The 16,430-nt window shown below is 53.0% G+C and overlaps 1 protein-coding gene across 1 annotated transcript in view; it reads left to right on the top strand.

Annotated features, from left to right (window-relative positions):
* The first annotated feature begins 1,337 nt into the window (after positions 1-1,337).
* Positions 1,338-16,430, top strand: part of FADS2 (fatty acid desaturase 2) — a 29,658-nt gene continuing 14,565 nt past the window's right edge. Inside the window, exons 1-4 of the mRNA XM_006899833.1 lie at positions 1,338-1,544; positions 13,468-13,578; positions 14,945-15,142; positions 15,264-15,365. Of these exons, the coding sequence (XP_006899895.1) occupies positions 1,338-1,544; positions 13,468-13,578; positions 14,945-15,142; positions 15,264-15,365 (618 nt within the window). The remainder of the gene's footprint in view (positions 1,545-13,467; positions 13,579-14,944; positions 15,143-15,263; positions 15,366-16,430) is intronic.

Raw genomic sequence — 16,430 nt, 5'->3', positions numbered from 1 at the left:
TCTCTCAAATGGTCCTTGTTGAATTGTTGTCTGGTCTCCCCTGACTAAGTGGCCCACTCAGACCAGTCCTGTGTAATCTCCATGGTCTTTGACATGTTTGAGCCATTGTTGAAACTCCACACCTAAATATGATGGCTCCGGGACTCAGGAGGACCCTTTGCTTCTGGAGGTTCCCCACCCAACGAGGCCTGGAGGTCTGACTGGCGCACACCCAGAAAGCCTGCAGTTCTGTCTCCCTGGCATTCCCATCTTTAGTTCTTTGAATTTGCACACGTTGTGCCATTATTGTGTCTGGTCCTGCATTTCTTCCATGCTGGCCCCTGAGTCCAGACCGCGGGAGAGGAGGAAAGAGCTATGCGACGCCCATTCTTTGCGTTTATACTCCCTTCTCCCCTCCTGACCAGCGCAAGGAAGCAGGGCAGTTGTTCGGCCAGTTTGGGCTGGTTATAGTGTTCAAAGCAGCCCAGCGGCGCTTGTTTCTCCACAGAGGCTACAGGAGGCTGCTAGATAATGTGCAACGCGCAGATAACGTGGGGAGATTGGAGTTCCCTGGCCGTGCGCCCGCGGCGGGCGTTACCCAGCCCAGCCAGCGCCCGGCCGCGGAGCTGGGCCCTGAGACTCCACGCCGCCCTGGCCGCGAGCCCGGGCCCTCTTTGTCCTGGCATCAGGTGCAAGCCCGGGAGCGCGGGCCGCGCGCGCACGCGTTCGGAGCGCGCACTGCCCAGCCGGCCGCGCGCGCTGGCCTCCCGGGGTGTGTGTGGGGGACTCCACGACAGCCAGGGCTGCGGCGGGGGAGGGAGGGAGGGAGGCGGCGGGACACGTAGCCGCCCTCGCTGCAGGGCCGACTCCATGCGGGCAGGCCGGCGGGAGGGGAAGCCGGGAACCCGCAGCTCCAGCCCGCTGGCCTTCGAAAGATCCTCCTGGGCCAATGGCAGGCGGGGCGACGCGCCCGGATTGGTGCAGACGCTCTGCTGATCACTGTGGAAACCTAGGTGGCGGGGAACGCGGGAGGATGCGGAGCCCCGGGAGGGGGGACGCCTAAGCGCCACCGGAGTCCTACTGGAGGCAAAAGTCCAGTGGGGCGGGTCGTGGGAGGGGCGGAGGAGGGGACTGCTTGGGGGCACTGGGAAGCGAGGGATCTGGCCGGAGTGGGTGGGGGGGGGAGGTCTGGGAACCTTCAGAGGGCCGGCCAGGGGGGAGGGGGCGCGGTCGGGGGCGGAGTAGCAGCAGACAAAAGCCGAAAGCGAGCGGGGGCTGTATCCACAATCTGGGGCCCGTGGGTAATCAGCTGGTGTGAGGAGGCCGCGGCGCACAGGACATCCCACTCTGCTGGCACCATGGGGAAGGGGGGCAACCAAGGTGACGGGGGCCCCGAGCGCGAGGCCACCGTACCCACCTTCAGATGGGAGGAGATTCAGAAGCACAACCAGAGCAATGACATGTGGTTTGTCATTGAGCGTAAGGTCTACGATATCTCCACATGGTGCAAGCGCCACCCGGGAGGCAAGCGGGTCATCTCGCACTACGCCGGGGAAGATGCTACGGTAAGGAATTCCCCGCCACCGGCGGGAGCCGGGTACCCCGAGGTGCTTCCCAGGGCGCCAGGCAGAGCTCCGGCGCGGACTGGTGCCCGAGTGCCCTGGAGGGAAGGAAACAGTGGCTGTTGCCCGCGTTCCCCGCCGCGAATCCTCCCCGGGGGTTTCTGGGTCAACTTGGGGTGAGGAGTTCCGTTTTGGATCCCGGGAGGCAGTGCCTCGGTGTAGATCCGAACGATGGGGAGCCATGCTGGAGCTGGCGCGCACGCTGCGACCCACGTCCGCGCCTTCCGCCGGTGTCTTCGGGGCTGGGGACTTCCCAAAAGGGGCGCTCGGACCTTAGAGTTTGGACGCCCCCTGCCCCCCGCCCCCTAAGCGAAAGATGGCCGCTCCTGGGCCCCATGGGCCGGCCTGGAGCCTCGGGGGCGGCCGCCAGGTGTGGGAACTCGCGCCTGCACCCCCCGCCCTCCATGCGCTCCCGCCAGCCCAGCGGCGCAGAAGGGGGGCGCATCCCGCAGAAGGCGGGGCTCGCTGCTGGTAAAGCCTTGTCTCGGAAGGCCCACCATGGCTGCCTGGGGAAGAAAGTGCCGGAGAGCTCTTGTTCCCACGCGCCCAGGGACTTAAGGAACGAGCAAGAGCAGGGGTTTGGTTTGCCAAAGCCAGTCGGAGAGAGCGAAAGTGCTGGTGAATTTAGCTGCACAAGGCCGGCTTGGCAACAGGTCGCCGCCGCACATGAAGTTACTGGCAGGCAATCCCCTCTGTCTGCGTCTGTAAATCCCGCCGGAACGCCCTTTCCTCCGCGGGATGGGCCGCGGCGCCTCCCCGAGCCCGGCTGCCCATCTTTAACCGTGTGGCTCAGCCATGACGCAGGGCGGCCCCCGACTCCCAGCCTGAGAGTCGTGTATGGTGTTAGGGCTCGCATGGTTGTGGGCGTAAAGGACAGGGAAGCAAGGGGCTGGCGTGTCATCGATGCCATGGCCGGAGAAAACTTGGGCCAAAACGAACGGGCAGAAAGGCTAAAGGGAGGGCGACAAGTCCTAAACTAAGATCACTCCACCTAGAGAGAGCTTTAAGGTGCTGACCTCTTGGCTGTTGAGTCTGAAAGGCCCCTGTGGATGGGTGGGACTCTTCACTGCTCCCCCGTGGTGGACCCGTCTCGTCCAGGTCGGCCTAGTCAGGGAGGCCGGAGGAGGCCGCTCTGATGGCAGCTCTGTCTGGCTCCGTGCCTGGTGAGCAGGGCCCAGGCTTGTTTGAGCTGGGGAAGATGGTCAGTCAGATCTCCTACAGCGCCTCCCGCCTTCTCCTGCTGCCCGATTGTACTTGTCCCTCCAGTCATGGGGTTCAGTGGAGGGGGATCATTACTTCACCTCCCAGGTACTGTCCTTGAATAGCCTTCCCACGGAACTTATCTGGGGAACAGAGGAAACCCATCAACGAGATGGACTAACACAGGGGCCAATCAGTATCCTCATACAGGTGGCGGAGGGAGCACAGGATTGGGCAGTGTTTCTGTTGTGTGTAAGGTTTGACTAGACAGCTAATGGGTCTGTAAGGACATTAAGCAGAGACGGCCAGTTTCCATTGCTTTGATTCTGAGACATGGTGTTGAAGAGTTGCAGAATATGTCAGTGGCTTTTTTCCAAAGCAGATCCCCAAACCTTTGGAGGCACTATTGGGTGGGCTGGTACTTGTTACCAACAGCTGAGTGTGTTTGTTTACTGGTGGCCACCCAAGGAGGAAGCCGGATAAGGGTGGTGGTGTTTGGTGTTTTCAAGACAGCTCCCCAACTCATAAGTACCACGTGTACAACAGAGGACCTTTGCGGGGCCTGCACAGCTCTCACAGTCTCTGACTGCTGTGCCCAAGTCCATCCTCTCAGCCGCTGGCTACAGCCATCCATCTCAGGAAGTCTTCCTTGTTTTTCACTGACCGACCCTCTGCTTTCCTAAGCATGCTGTCTTGCTCCGGAGACTAGCCTCTCCTGATACCATGCCCAAAGTACGTGAGGTGAAATTCCCAGTAAAAAGCTCTCTTTAAGTCGTTGGAGGGGGGGACTTTCCACCCTTCCAAGGTGTTGGCCTTGTACTTACTGGCTTGTTTAGGATTTTCTAGGAACGTGATAGAAGCTTCCAGCCTCAGTTAAGTGATAGAACATCAGATTCTTTTCCTCCCCCAGTGTTGGCCTGAAGCTACCTTTGTTTCCTGTAAAGTCAGGGCCCTGCCCCATCCCTCCAGGCGCTCAGGGTACCTGTGTTTTCTGTGCTCTCTGAGATCTTACTGGCTGTAGATCTGGCGTCTTAGGTTCAAGGTACTCTGTTCCCAGAAGGGAAAGAGGCAGAATAGAACGCCTGGAACCCTGAAATTAAAGGCGCAAGATTGATCCCTGGGGCTCAGCCGTCACTCTAAAAAGACGCACTGCTATCAAAGCAATTCCAATCCTAGCAGCCCTACAGAACAGAGTGGAGCTTCCTGGAGCCTTTCAAGTCTGACACCCTCTTTCTGACGTGGACTAGTTGGTTAACTTGAACCTTTGGTTAACCACAGAGTACTTAACCACTGCACTACCAGGACTCCTCCTTTGCTGAACTACTTTCCTCCTCAGCCACAAACACTTGTATCTATACCAAGTACTTCTTTTCGGTCTTAAATTTTCTTTGTAAAATTTTTGTTTTATATCTATTTGCATACAAAATTTACCTGCATTGTGTTTCGCACTTTCCTTTATTCACATTGTTTCATCCATTCATTCCCATACATTGTGATTTTGGGAGTTGGGGTGTTTGTTTTTACTTTTTTAAAAATTGGTTTGCTTACAAAGTTCATATACATTGTGTTTCACACTATTCATTCACATTGTTTCAGCAAGCATTCTCATGCAATTAGTCACCATTGGACCTTGTCCATCATTATCTTGTCTTTTTTGTCCAGAGCCTTCCCAATTGCTTCTCCCCTTCATACAATTTGGGGTTTGGTGTGTGTGTACTGTCAGATCTATCTGGTACAGGAGATTATCCCTCCTTCCTCAGCAGAGCATCTGGTGGATTCGAACCACGCACCTCTGGGATTACAGTGCATCTTCTTGCCACTAGGCCACCAGAGCTCACCCATACATTTTGGTTTTTAAAATTAATCCCCATTGAATTATGCCACCATTAACTCATCTTTTCAGGTCCCCACCAGATCTTTTCCATGTTCTTACCCCCTCCTTCTGGCCATCAGATTGTGTGGCTGTGTGATTTTATAAAGCACTTCTCGAACTGTAAGTGCTCAATAGAGGCAAGGTAGTCTTTTCAGGTAAAGGATGAGGGTGCTCACTAGAAGGTTGGCAGTTTGTGTCTCCCCAGAGGTGCCACAGGTGAAAGGTCTGGAGATCCACTTCTGAAAGATCGGCCTTTGAGAATACTCTGGAGCTGCATTCTATTTGGACACACTAGGGACTTCTTTGAGTCAGAATCCACTTCACATCAATGAATTTAGTCTGTAAAGTAAGCCAAGAGGAATTTGGAATAAAAGGCTTGTCATCAATGACGAGGGATTATAGGAGAATTGATGCCTTTGAGCTGTGGTGCTGGAGAAGAGTGAATATCTCATGAACTGCTAGGAGAACAGATTCATCCCAGAGAGGGTGAAACCAGGCTCCTCAGAGGAAAGGATTCTGAAGCTCTATCTGACATACTTTGGGCATGTTGCGAGAAGGGCCCAGTCCTTGGAGAGGGACATCATGCTTGGAAGGGTGGAACGACAGCGCAGGAGAGGAAGACCCTCGATGAGATTGACTCAGTGACTGGGGTAGTGGGGGTAGTAGGTGTATCAGAGACAATAAGGTTGGCTCAGGATAGAGCAGGATTCAGAGCTATTGTAGTGACGGTTGCTATGAGTCGCGAGTCGATGGCACATAACAATGCCATCTTTAGTCTTAAGACTCTCACTCATTGTCCTTGAGTTGGAAGTGACTTCTAGCTGGCCCTCCACTGGGTTTCTGAGGCTGTAAATCACACCGAGGAGATTGTGCGGCTGGATTCAGGCTGCTGTTAGAATCCACCGGCCACTCTGAGGAAAGAAGGTGGACAATCTCCCTCTTAAGGACATAACAGCCTTGTTGTTAAGTGCCGTCAGAAGTCCTTGACATTTGCGTGACTTTCATCCTTGCTCCAGGTTCATAGGGTTTCCAGAGGAAAGCTACTTTAACAGCCTTGGAAACCCAAAAGTGAGACTGTTGTGGAACAGAATTGACTCTGGCAGTGGGATTCTTTTTGAGGAAGGGGGTAGAGTCTAAGTTTGGGAAGGGGACTTGGAGAGGAACAGTCTGGGACTAAGATCCGGAGACCTTTGTCTAGGTTTCCTGCTGAGCTTTCCCCCTGGGCTCTGAGCTGGGGGGCCTGACGGTGTTTGCGGGTCATGCGAAATTAGCAGATAAAAGAGTTCATGTCCATACGGATACACGCACACATCAGCACACTGTCATCAGCCGATCATGGTGTAGTAATATCCTGACCAGAGTGGGGTGGTGTTCTGGGCAGGGGCAGGGGTGTGATTCTGGGGACAGGAGGTTTTCCTGTCTCTAAAGAGAAGACAGAAGCTGAAACATGGCCCTTTTCTAGTCTGAAGGGAGTTGTTGGCTGACCCAAAGGCCACACCTCTCTGGTTCACATTCTCCAGCAGCTCCTAGGGAGGAAAAAATGGTCTCTCCCACGTGCTCTATAACTTCAGAAGCCTGCTGGAGGGTCAGCCTGGAGTCCCCACTCCAGGCAATGACTTTGACTTTTTTGTTATGGTGAGGTTGCTAAAATGTCACAACTCAAATCACAGAAATGAAGCCTATACCTGGGCCAGGAGGCAGTCCCCAGAACTGCATGGTTGAACATCAGGAAAGGAGTGCGTCAGTGTATGCCTCCAGTCTCCAGGACTTTTCAATCTGTATGCAGAACAGATCATCCAGGAAGCTGGGCTTGATGAGGAAGAGTGTGGCATCAGGATTGGAGGAAAACTCATCAACAGCCTACATTTTGCTGATGACACAACTGCGCTTGTTGAAACTGAGGACGAGCTGAAGCCCTGGCTGCAGAAGGCCAAGGGCTGTCAATATCGATTGAAGGTCAACATCAAGAAGATTCTCACCACTGGGCCAATTAGCAGCACCATGATAGATGGAGAAGAGATTTGAGGTTGTTAAAAATTATAGCTTCCTCAGCTGGACAATCAGCATTCTCGGGTACCAGCAGTCAGGAAATCAAAAGACAAATTGCACTGGGGAGGTCAGTCTGCTGTCACATACGTCTCCAAAGTACTGAGGAGCAATGATGTCAGTCTAGAGACTAAGGTGCACCTGATCCAGGTCATGGTCTTCGCAATTACTTGAAGAGGTCTGGACAATGACTGAAAATGATAGAGTTGATGCCTTGAGTTGTGGTGCTGGAGAAGAGTACTTACTAAACATGGACTGCCAGAACAAATCTTGGAGAGGGTGAAACCAAGTTTCTCCTTGGAGGCTAGGATTTTGAAGCTCTGCCTCACATACTTTGGGCACGTGTCCAGGAGGGACCAGTCCTTGGAGAAGGACATGGCCAGAAGGGAGGAGGGAGAGCACTGAAGATGAAGGCCCCAGATGAAATAGATTGACACTGTAACTGGGGCGATGGGATTAGGTGTGTCAGAGCCAGTGAGACTGGTTTAGTACAGGGCAGGCTTAAGAGCTGTTGTATGTAGGGTCCCAATGAGGTGCAGATGGCTCGACCCACATAACAGCAACAACACGAAGCACATTCATATGTTTTGTATTGAGTTGACGCCAACTGCTACCTGACTCTCCAGAGGGATTTTAGTCAGTAAATCACACAGGAAGAGATTGCCCATCCTCTCTCAAGGAGGGTCTGCCCATCAAGACAGATTCTCTCACTCCTCCCCGCCCTCACTGGAGGAGTCTCCACTGGCTTCCTGAAAAGCCCTTGGCTGCACTCCCTGTCAGACAGGGATGGAGCCTGCTTCCGATTCTTGTTCCAAGGACAACGTTTGGCTTGGCTCGGTGCTGCGAGGCATTGGTGGATTCTTCCGCAGCCGACAGCGTGCACCTGCCACCTCTTAGCTCTCCTCGTGCCAGGAGAGCGAGTCACTTAAGGTCACTGAGTCCCTGGAGAGCTCACACGGGAGGCAGACACGTCTGACTCCTCTCCAGGCTCTGCTGCTCTCGGCTTCTCTGCTCTCCCATCTCAGCAATATGATCTGCTGGAGTGAAGGTTGGTGGTTTGAACCCACCCAGTAGCACTTCCGAAGGAAAGCTGTGTTCTGGCATCATAATAGTTGCAACCTGGAAAATCTGACAGAGCCGTTCAACCCTGTCACAAAGGGTCGCTGTGAGTCAAAGTTGACTTGCACCTAACAACATCGAGGAGCTAGAAAGGCTGGTGGTTCAAACCCGCCACCAGCTCCTCTGGGGAAAGATGTGACAAATTGCTTCCACAGAGATCTTCAGCTTTGGGAACTTTGTCCTGTACCCTCTGTTCTGTAGATCTCAGTGAGTGGAAGTCAATTCAACAGCAAGGGGGTGAGTTTGCTTGGGGGAACAATAACTCAATGCGGTCCACCTGACAGTTGGGTGAAGATTTGTGGGGTGCTGTGTGCAGAGCCTTAGTGAGCTCAGTAACTGACCTGTGTGATCTCAATTCATAGCACCCTAAGTCTGAATAGGTAGAGAAGGCAGAGAAGCATAGGCGAGTCATTGAGAATGGCAGGAGACTCTAGACACGGCTGCAGAGTGAACCCAGGCTCCTTCGTCCACTCTGCCTGCTTTTTGGGCACCTTTGTAGACCCCGGGGACCCTGCAGTGAGCAAGATGAACATGGCTCGCCCCGTGTTGTTCCTGTTAGGTGCCGTCGAGTTGAAGACAACCAGAAGTGACCCTATGAACGGTAGTTCTGACCCCTGACCTATCCTGTGTGCCATCCTCCCCTGGGAAGTTTAAATGCTAGTGGGGGACACAGGCGTGAAAGAAGTCAGGAATAATAATTTTGATCATAACTGCTAAGACGATAATACAGAGAAAGCCAGGGTTCCTGTCCGATGCCTCTGTGCAGTCTCCACCCGTCTGTTGGTGGGTAGAGGTTTGCTGGTTATAGCACTGCTAGCTGAAAGGTCAGTGGTTCAAATCCAGTACCTCTGAGGGACAATGATGGGCAGTCATCTCCTATGAAGAATTTACAGCCTTGGGAGCCCAGTGGAGGATGCTAGGGGTCTGAATCAGCAGTCATTACTATTGTGGTGTGCTGTCCAGTCAGAATTGACCCATAGCTGACCCTCCGGTGGTTTTCAGAGGGGGTAAATCCACACGAGAAGACATTGCCCAGCCTTCTCCTGCAGAGCAGCTGGTGGATCCGAACCGTGTGCCTTCAGGATTGCAACACAGCTTCTTACCAGGAGGGCACCAGAGCTCTCTTGTAGGCAGGAGTTTGGGATTTTTGTTCATTTGTTGATGCTAAACAGATTGTCTTGGCACTTCCAAGCTCAAGAGGACTAGGAAGAGAAGCCGGGAGACCTGCTTCCAGAGTGGAAACAGCCATCCAAGGACCCCAACAATCCGATCATGGGGACGGCACAGGCCTGGACCTTGTTTCATAGCCTGTGACTCGGGTCTGCTTGATAGCAGCTCTTTGAGGTGACGTTAGACTCAGACCTGAATGTTCTGGCCTCATACATGAGAGGCAGAGCTGCTGGGGTGAGAATGAGCTTGGTGTGTTCTAGAACAGTCTGTGACTTGCCCCTTCTCCCACAGTCAACAAATGGGTCAGCAGAGGCTTGTGGGAAAAGGCAGCCGTTGGGCTCAAGTGGCACTCTCCTTGCTCCCTGCTGTGCCACCTGCACCAGGTCCCCACCCTCCTGGGCTTCAGATTCACCTGTGGAGGCGGATGTTGCGGCTTCTGTGTGGTAACAAAAACAATATTCTGTTTCTGACCTCAGGCACGCAATGCCACTTAGATATTAAGGTACCCTGAGCCAAAACGTTTTCAGTTGTTTCATGCGTATGTGAAAGTCGGACAGTAAGGGAGACTGAAGTAGATTCGATGCCTCTGAATTGCAGTCTTCGAGAAGATTGAATATACTATGGACACCCAATAGATCAAACAAGTACAGCCTGGATGCCCTGAGGCACGGCTGGTGAGACTTTGTCTCACGTGCTTTGGGCAGGTTGTCAGGGAGGGTCACTTTTTGGGTAGGGATGTCGTGCTTGGAAAATAAGGTCATTGGAGGAAGGGAAGACGCTGCACGAGATGGGCTGACAGAGGGACTGCAACCTTGGCTAATGGGCACCAGCGATGGTGAGCGTGTCAGGCAGACATCAGAAGAAGGCAGAGCTGGCCCTCTGTTGTGCACAGGTCGCTAGGAGTTAGTCACCCAACAATATCCAGGGCGCTCTGGTGACCTGGTGGTAAGACGCTGTGCTGCAATCCCAAAGGCATGCGGTTTACGTCCACAGGCTGCTCCACAGGCGAAGGATGGGCAGTCTCCTCCAGTGGGATTCACTGCCTCTGAAAAATCTGCTGGAGGGTCAGCTAGGAGTCATTTTTTATGGCAAACAACAGCACAGGAGATGAACTCCCCAAATCTACCTTCCTTCTGGGAGATTGAAGGGAAGTTTTATAGGGGAAGGACGTGAATTGCAGACTGTGCACATGCAGGCGTGTCCAGTAATCTTTTTCTGGGGTGCCTGGATAGGGATCTTGTCCGAGATGTGTTGATCCGCTCTTCCTATCATTCTAAGGATGACAGATGACATACTGTATGTTCACAAGTTTTGCATAGTTTCCCTTTAAGAAAAAACAGGTTAATTCCTCTTTCTACCGTTTCTGGATTTCTTGCAGGGGTCTCACTTTTAAACTAACATTGCCGAAGAAGCAAACGGGGGGTGGGGTGGGAGGGAAGGGAGGCTCAGGAGAGGGGAGTTAAAACTCTTTCTCCTAGTGGTGCTTTGGTTTAACGGGAAGGTTAACGCGAATGTGAAGTTCGAAGTCTTTGTGCATACGATAGTGTAGTTGTGGGATGCTGTTGGATCACTGCAAACTCACAGGTGCACCGCACAGTAGGATGTACAGCCGAATGGAACCCGGCCCGATCCTACGCCGTCTTCACCACCTCTGTTTGCTGGAGACCCTCTGTGTGCATCCATCTCGTTGAGGGTCTTCCTCTCCTTTGCTGACCCTCCACTGTCCCCGGCTTGATGTTCTTCTCCAGGGACAGGACACCCACAGTCCGTCGATGGCAGCGGGCCCTCCGCCTGGCAGGGCTGCTATGTGTTGGCGTGAATGTTACCCTCCTGTTCCTGCGTTCCAGGGCTACAGGTTCAGCGTGCCCTCTGGGCACGGCCGAGGGCAGGAGCCTGTCTTGTCTGCTCCTCGAGGCCCAGGCAGGATCTTGGAAGTGGGAGCTGGCAGGTTGCGGATGGGTCTGAGATGCATGCCCTTGACTTTCACTGATAAAGGGAAGGGTAGTCCCTTTGTTATCTGGCCAAGCAGTGGTTCCTTAGGAAACAGCTGCCTTACCAAGGACTTCTGACTCATTGTTCAAACACAGTCGTCCGATGCGGGGAGAACCAATAGATGGGCTTTTCCCGGGAAGCCTCTGCTAGCTTTCTGCCCAGGCTTTCTAACGGGGAGGGACCACACTTGAGGATGAGGTGAGGCCTGAAGAGGGGATGATGTCCCCAGTCTCGCAGAGCCTCCTGGACTGCCCAGGCCCCTGCTCATATACTTGCTCTGCATCCTGCTGTTCGTGTTCGTAGAGTCGAAGGCCTGTAGGGTTTTCAGTGTGGTGTTCCTGGCTGGGCTCGAACTACCACCTTTTCTGCTAGTAGTTGAGTGCTTTACTGTTTGTGCTCGCCCGGGACTCCTGCCCTTTCACTTCACTACAGGAACATACATGAAATAAAACCGGTCTTGAGCCCAGTTTTCCTCAGCACAAAGTGCTGTTTTGTAAACCTGTTTTGGACACAAATAGTACAAAGACGTGGCGCCAGAGTTGTGTTTAGGAGACAGGAGAAGACTGGCAATTACGCAGGGAGATGCTTTGGAGATGGAGTCAGGTGGCAGCGAAAAGATTTGCTGGCGGTGTTGCATTTTCTCTCACATTCCTCCCCCACTCCTAGTTTTCCAGACATACAGAATAGTTAAGAAAATATGTATCTCCATCCTTTATCCACTAATCTTAACACTTGGCGCACTTGCTGTCGCCTTTATATATAAGGAACTCTGCCAGCATAGTGGGGTGCATGTTAGGCTGCTAACCAAGAGGTCAGCAGTTCAAATCCACTGGGGAGAAAGCTGTTTCGTTTGCAGCTGTGGAGCCCCAGGGGAAGGCTACCACGAATCAGGACTGGGTTTGGTTTCTTAAATTTGTTCCTTTACATATGTGCAATATAATTTTTTCCCCCCTCTGTGCCTCCTAAGATGTGTCTTTTGACGCCTTTGCGTCCTTATGTGGTGGAGATGGTGACTGGCCTCAGCTGCTGGTCAATCTAAAGGCTAGAGGGTCAAGTCCACCAAGAGGCATGTTGGAAGTCATGACAACTCACTTCTGAAAAATCATCCTTGGAAAATTCAGTGAAGTTCTACTCTGACACACATGGGGGCTTTGAGGGGAAAGTTAAGTTTACCTAAAAGACATCTAGTGACATAGTACATTACATATTATATATTACATTACATAGAATCTTCTGGGCACTTCATGGGGAGAAAGATGGCTGATCTCCAATAAAATTGCAGCCTAAAACCCAAAAAAGTCGCAGCCTCAGAAACCTGATGGAGAGTCAGTACGAATCAGAATCATTCAATGGCTGAGGGTTGGTGTAAAAGACTGCTTTACCGAATGTGTAACCTTTCCCAAAAGGTAACCTTTAAATCTTGTCAATTTCCCTGAGGTGGGAGTAATTGAGATCAGGTTCCGGCAGGTTTCGTTCTGCGGCCCCTAGGGGGTGCTGTGAGTCAGCAACTCGGTGGTACACCCACTCAATGGAGTATTGTTGTTGGTAGGTACAGTCGAGAGTTCGACTCAGAGCAACCCTATGAACAACAGATCTGAACCCTGTCCTATCCTGTGCCATCCTCACACTTGCTATGCACCGCTAAAACACGATCAAGAAGTGATGGATGTGTCAAATGAATCATGCCAACTCTAAGCCATGACTACAAAAGGACCATTAAAGGTCTTCAAACTCATGACCATCAGTCGGAACTGACTCATAGCTGACCTTCCAGCAGGTTTTTGGAGGCTGTGTAAACAGGGAGTTCTCTTGGCCTTTTGAGTAAGGAGTTGTGCTGCCAACCCAAACGCAGGTGGTTCGAAGTCACCCTCTGCTCTGTGGGAGAAAAGACAGTCCTTCTGCTGTGTGATTTACAGCTTATAGCTATGTTGTGAGATCACTAGTATAAGAAGCATAGATGGGGCCAGTCTTGGAGGGTTAATAAGATCTTCACCCTGAAACCTACAGCGTCCCTTTTCCATAGGAAGTAGCTAAGAGAATACGCCATCCCCTTTTCCTTATGGTGGACTGCTAACTGAAAGGTCAACAGTTCGAGTCCACCAGTCACTCCGAGGGAGAAAGGAGATGGGGCATCTCTTTAAAAGATTGACAACCTCAGGCACCTCGCAGAGGCCTTCTATGAGGCAGAATCAACTGGCTGGCTGTGGGTGGGTTGCTGCCCTGCACAAGGTTATGGGTTCACGCCCTGTTGGAGCATCCAGCACTGGCCCCACCTCATACTTGTGGGGGTGTGTCCCAGAAGCCCCCTTTTCCACACTTGTCCAAAGGCTGTGCCCTGTCAAAGCTGGAGATGGGCACAGATCAGGCCAGAGGGGTGCTTGGACCAGATGGAAGGATGCCCACTAGTTGATGCAGAGAGAGCAGAGGTGAGATCCCAGCCTCATCTCCTTTCCCTCTCCTCCCCAGGATGCCTTCATCGCCTTCCACCCCGACCTGAACTTCGTGCGCAAGTTCATGAAGCCCCTGCTGATTGGGGAGCTGGCCCCGGATGAGCCCAGCCAGGACCGTGGCAAGAATGTGAGTCGGGGGCTGGGGATAGAGGAGCAAACGGTTTGTCGGTTTGTCGTGTGGGGCCAGGGGCTGCACTTCCCCTCTCCCTTCTTTCCACAAAGGTGCCAGCCACAGGTCTGGGGTGCGACAATCTAGAAGACAGACATGAAGACAGCAGATAGTGGGGCCCCTGAGGGAGTGTTCAGAGGAGCTGTTCCGAGAAGGGGCACTGGGTCCACCCATGCTCAGGCTCCTATCCCTGCCCCCTCCCCCGTTCCCTCATGTCAGGTCTTTGCTCCTCCTCCACTGTGGTCTTCACCCCACATTCAGAGCACACTCCAGGCCTGGCCCACCTTCCAGCCATGCTCCATCACCCCCTTCAGTCCTCCTGGTCCCAGTCCAGGTTCCCCCCCTCTGGTTCCCATCCCGTCCCTTCTGGTCAACTCGTCACAAAGGCAGCTGCTCATTGCCCATCACCCAGCCTCCCAGAACTGCAGCCCTCTAGGCCCATGAACCCCCAGAGCTGCCCTCTCCCAGCCCCCACTTGTTCCAGGGTTCTTATTCCCCCACCTCCTATCCCATGGCCTGCCTTTTCCTCTCGGCCAACTTCTCCCTCCCAGCGACTTGCCCTTTCTCCAGACCCGTGAGCCCTAACTCCATGTGCCCAGTGGCCACCAAGTCCTTTTGTGCTTTCTGGGCCAGGGGTTTCAGGCTGGACTATTTGAGTCACTCACCTCAGCCCCTGGAGATGGGTTAACTGGGTGACAACATGGGTGAGCACAGAGGGCGAGGTTCAGGCGGGCCTGGTTCTGTCCTACACCCCCGGATTCGAGGTGACTCCTTGGTGTACCTAACAATGACGGACTTGGTGGGTGATGGGGTGTCGGTGGGCGGCAGTGGAGTAGGTAGAAAGGGCAAACTTTCTTTCTGAGCTATTTGCTACCAAGTCAAAAGTCATATAGCCCTGGCATGTCCACTTGCCATACAGAGGTAACTTGTGATCAGTGTGAAGCTGAACACTGACACTGACTTGTCAAATGTGATAATGGTTACCCATGGTGGACAGTGTTTGGAGCTCCCCGATTAAAACAAGCTTGGAAGCAGGAGTGACCTCCACTTCCGTAAAAGCTTGCCTCCAGAAACCCCATGAACCTGGAGAAACGATGAAAGTCACGCCAGTGTCGAACTTTCACTCATAGGGTCACTGAGTTGCCTGTGACTCGACGGCACTTAACAATAACATGGGCAAATGAGCAGGGTCCCCAGGGCTGTGCCAGGCACACAGTAGGCACAAAGCAGGTAGCAGATGGCAGCTGTTGGTGATGCTGTGGTCACCAGGCGGTGGCCAAGCTTCTCACCCCTTGATGCCCTTCTCTGGCCTCTTGCCGACCAGTCTCCGATCATCGAGGACTTCCGGGCCCTGAGGAAGACCGCTGAGGACATGAAGCTGTTCGAGAGCAGTCACCTGTTCTTCCTCCTGGTCTTGGCCCACATCATCGTGCTGGAGGTCGCCGGCTGGTTCATCATCTCTTACTTCGGCAACGGCTGGATTTCGACCATCCTCGCCGCCTTTGTCCTTGCTACCGCTCAGGTGAGGTGGGGTGGGGTACCCCCACCTGCCCTGGGGCCCACAGCCCGCTGCACGCCGCCTTGCAGGGAGCTGGCGTGTGTTGTGGCAGTTGGTGATGGGATCGGTGGCCCTCTCTCCCCAGGCTCAGGCTGGGTGGCTGCAACATGACTACGGCCACCTCTCTGTCTACAAGAAGTCCTGGTGGAACCACGTCGTCCACAAGTTCACGATCGGCCACATGAAGGTAAATGCTGGCAGAGCTGGGCATCCTGTTGGGTGGAAGCTGGGTCTCTGAGACAGGGACTGTTATCGGGCCTGTACCTCAGGCTGCAGGGTCTGCCTATGAGGCCTGCTTCGTGCTGGGTGAGCTGTGCAGTTGGACAGGCCCTCAGGAACACAGGACATGGCTCCAGCTGGGCCACAAAGCTGAATCTGGCCTCCTCTGTGTCTGTTTATCGTTATTGTCGAGATCTATAGGCTGAAACAGCATTGCTATAGCTCAGTGGTGGAATTCTTGCCTTCCGTGCAGGAGACGCAAGTCCCAGCATGTGCACCTCATGGAAGGTGCCTTAGGAGAGGTTTGCTTGTTGCTGTGATGTTGACTAAGTTTCAGCAGAGCTAACACAGTAGGATGGACTAGAAAGACAGGCCTGGCACTCTTTTGCTGAAAGTCAAACATTGAGAACCTCATGGCTCACAGTGGTTTGATTCCCGATGGGTTGTGAGGCCTGAGGGCTGGGCAGTGTTTCCATCTGTTGTGTGTGGGGTCACTGTGAGTCAGAGACTGACTACAACTAACAACACAAGAGTCTGAGGCTTAGCTATTCAACCCCTTTTAGTCTTGGATCAGTAGGAGAGCAGTCGTGTTTGAATTGATGTCCACCCCTGAGCTCATCCTGACTGATGGGGACCCTCCACTGGGTTTTTGATACTGCCAATCTTTAAAGGACACACAAGGCTCGTCTTTCCCCCATGGGTTTGAACTGACAACCTTGCAGTTAGCAGCCCTAGGTAGCAGTTAAGTGCTGGTCTGCTGACCAGTTCAGATCCTATTCAAGGCACCTCGGAAGAGAATGCAATTTTTTTCTTCTTGTCACAAAAACAGCAATGTACCTATACAGGCTCGAGGCCATTTGTTTTTCAACAAAAAGGCAATGATTCAAAAAAGACTATGAATATAACATGCAACTAGTTGACACGAATCTAATAACACATCTGAAGTGTCCTTGTCTAAAATATCATGCTTACCACATTCTTTATGTGAATCCTATACCAAAGCTGTCTCCACTGATTTGGGCTGTAGGTGGGG

Source organism: Elephantulus edwardii, unplaced genomic scaffold (assembly GCF_000299155.1).
Source record: "Elephantulus edwardii isolate Elephantulus edwardi_28Jun2011 unplaced genomic scaffold, EleEdw1.0 scaffold00268, whole genome shotgun sequence".
Lineage (NCBI taxonomy): Eukaryota > Metazoa > Chordata > Mammalia > Macroscelidea > Macroscelididae > Elephantulus > Elephantulus edwardii.
This window is presented reverse-complemented; position numbering and strand designations above follow the sequence as displayed.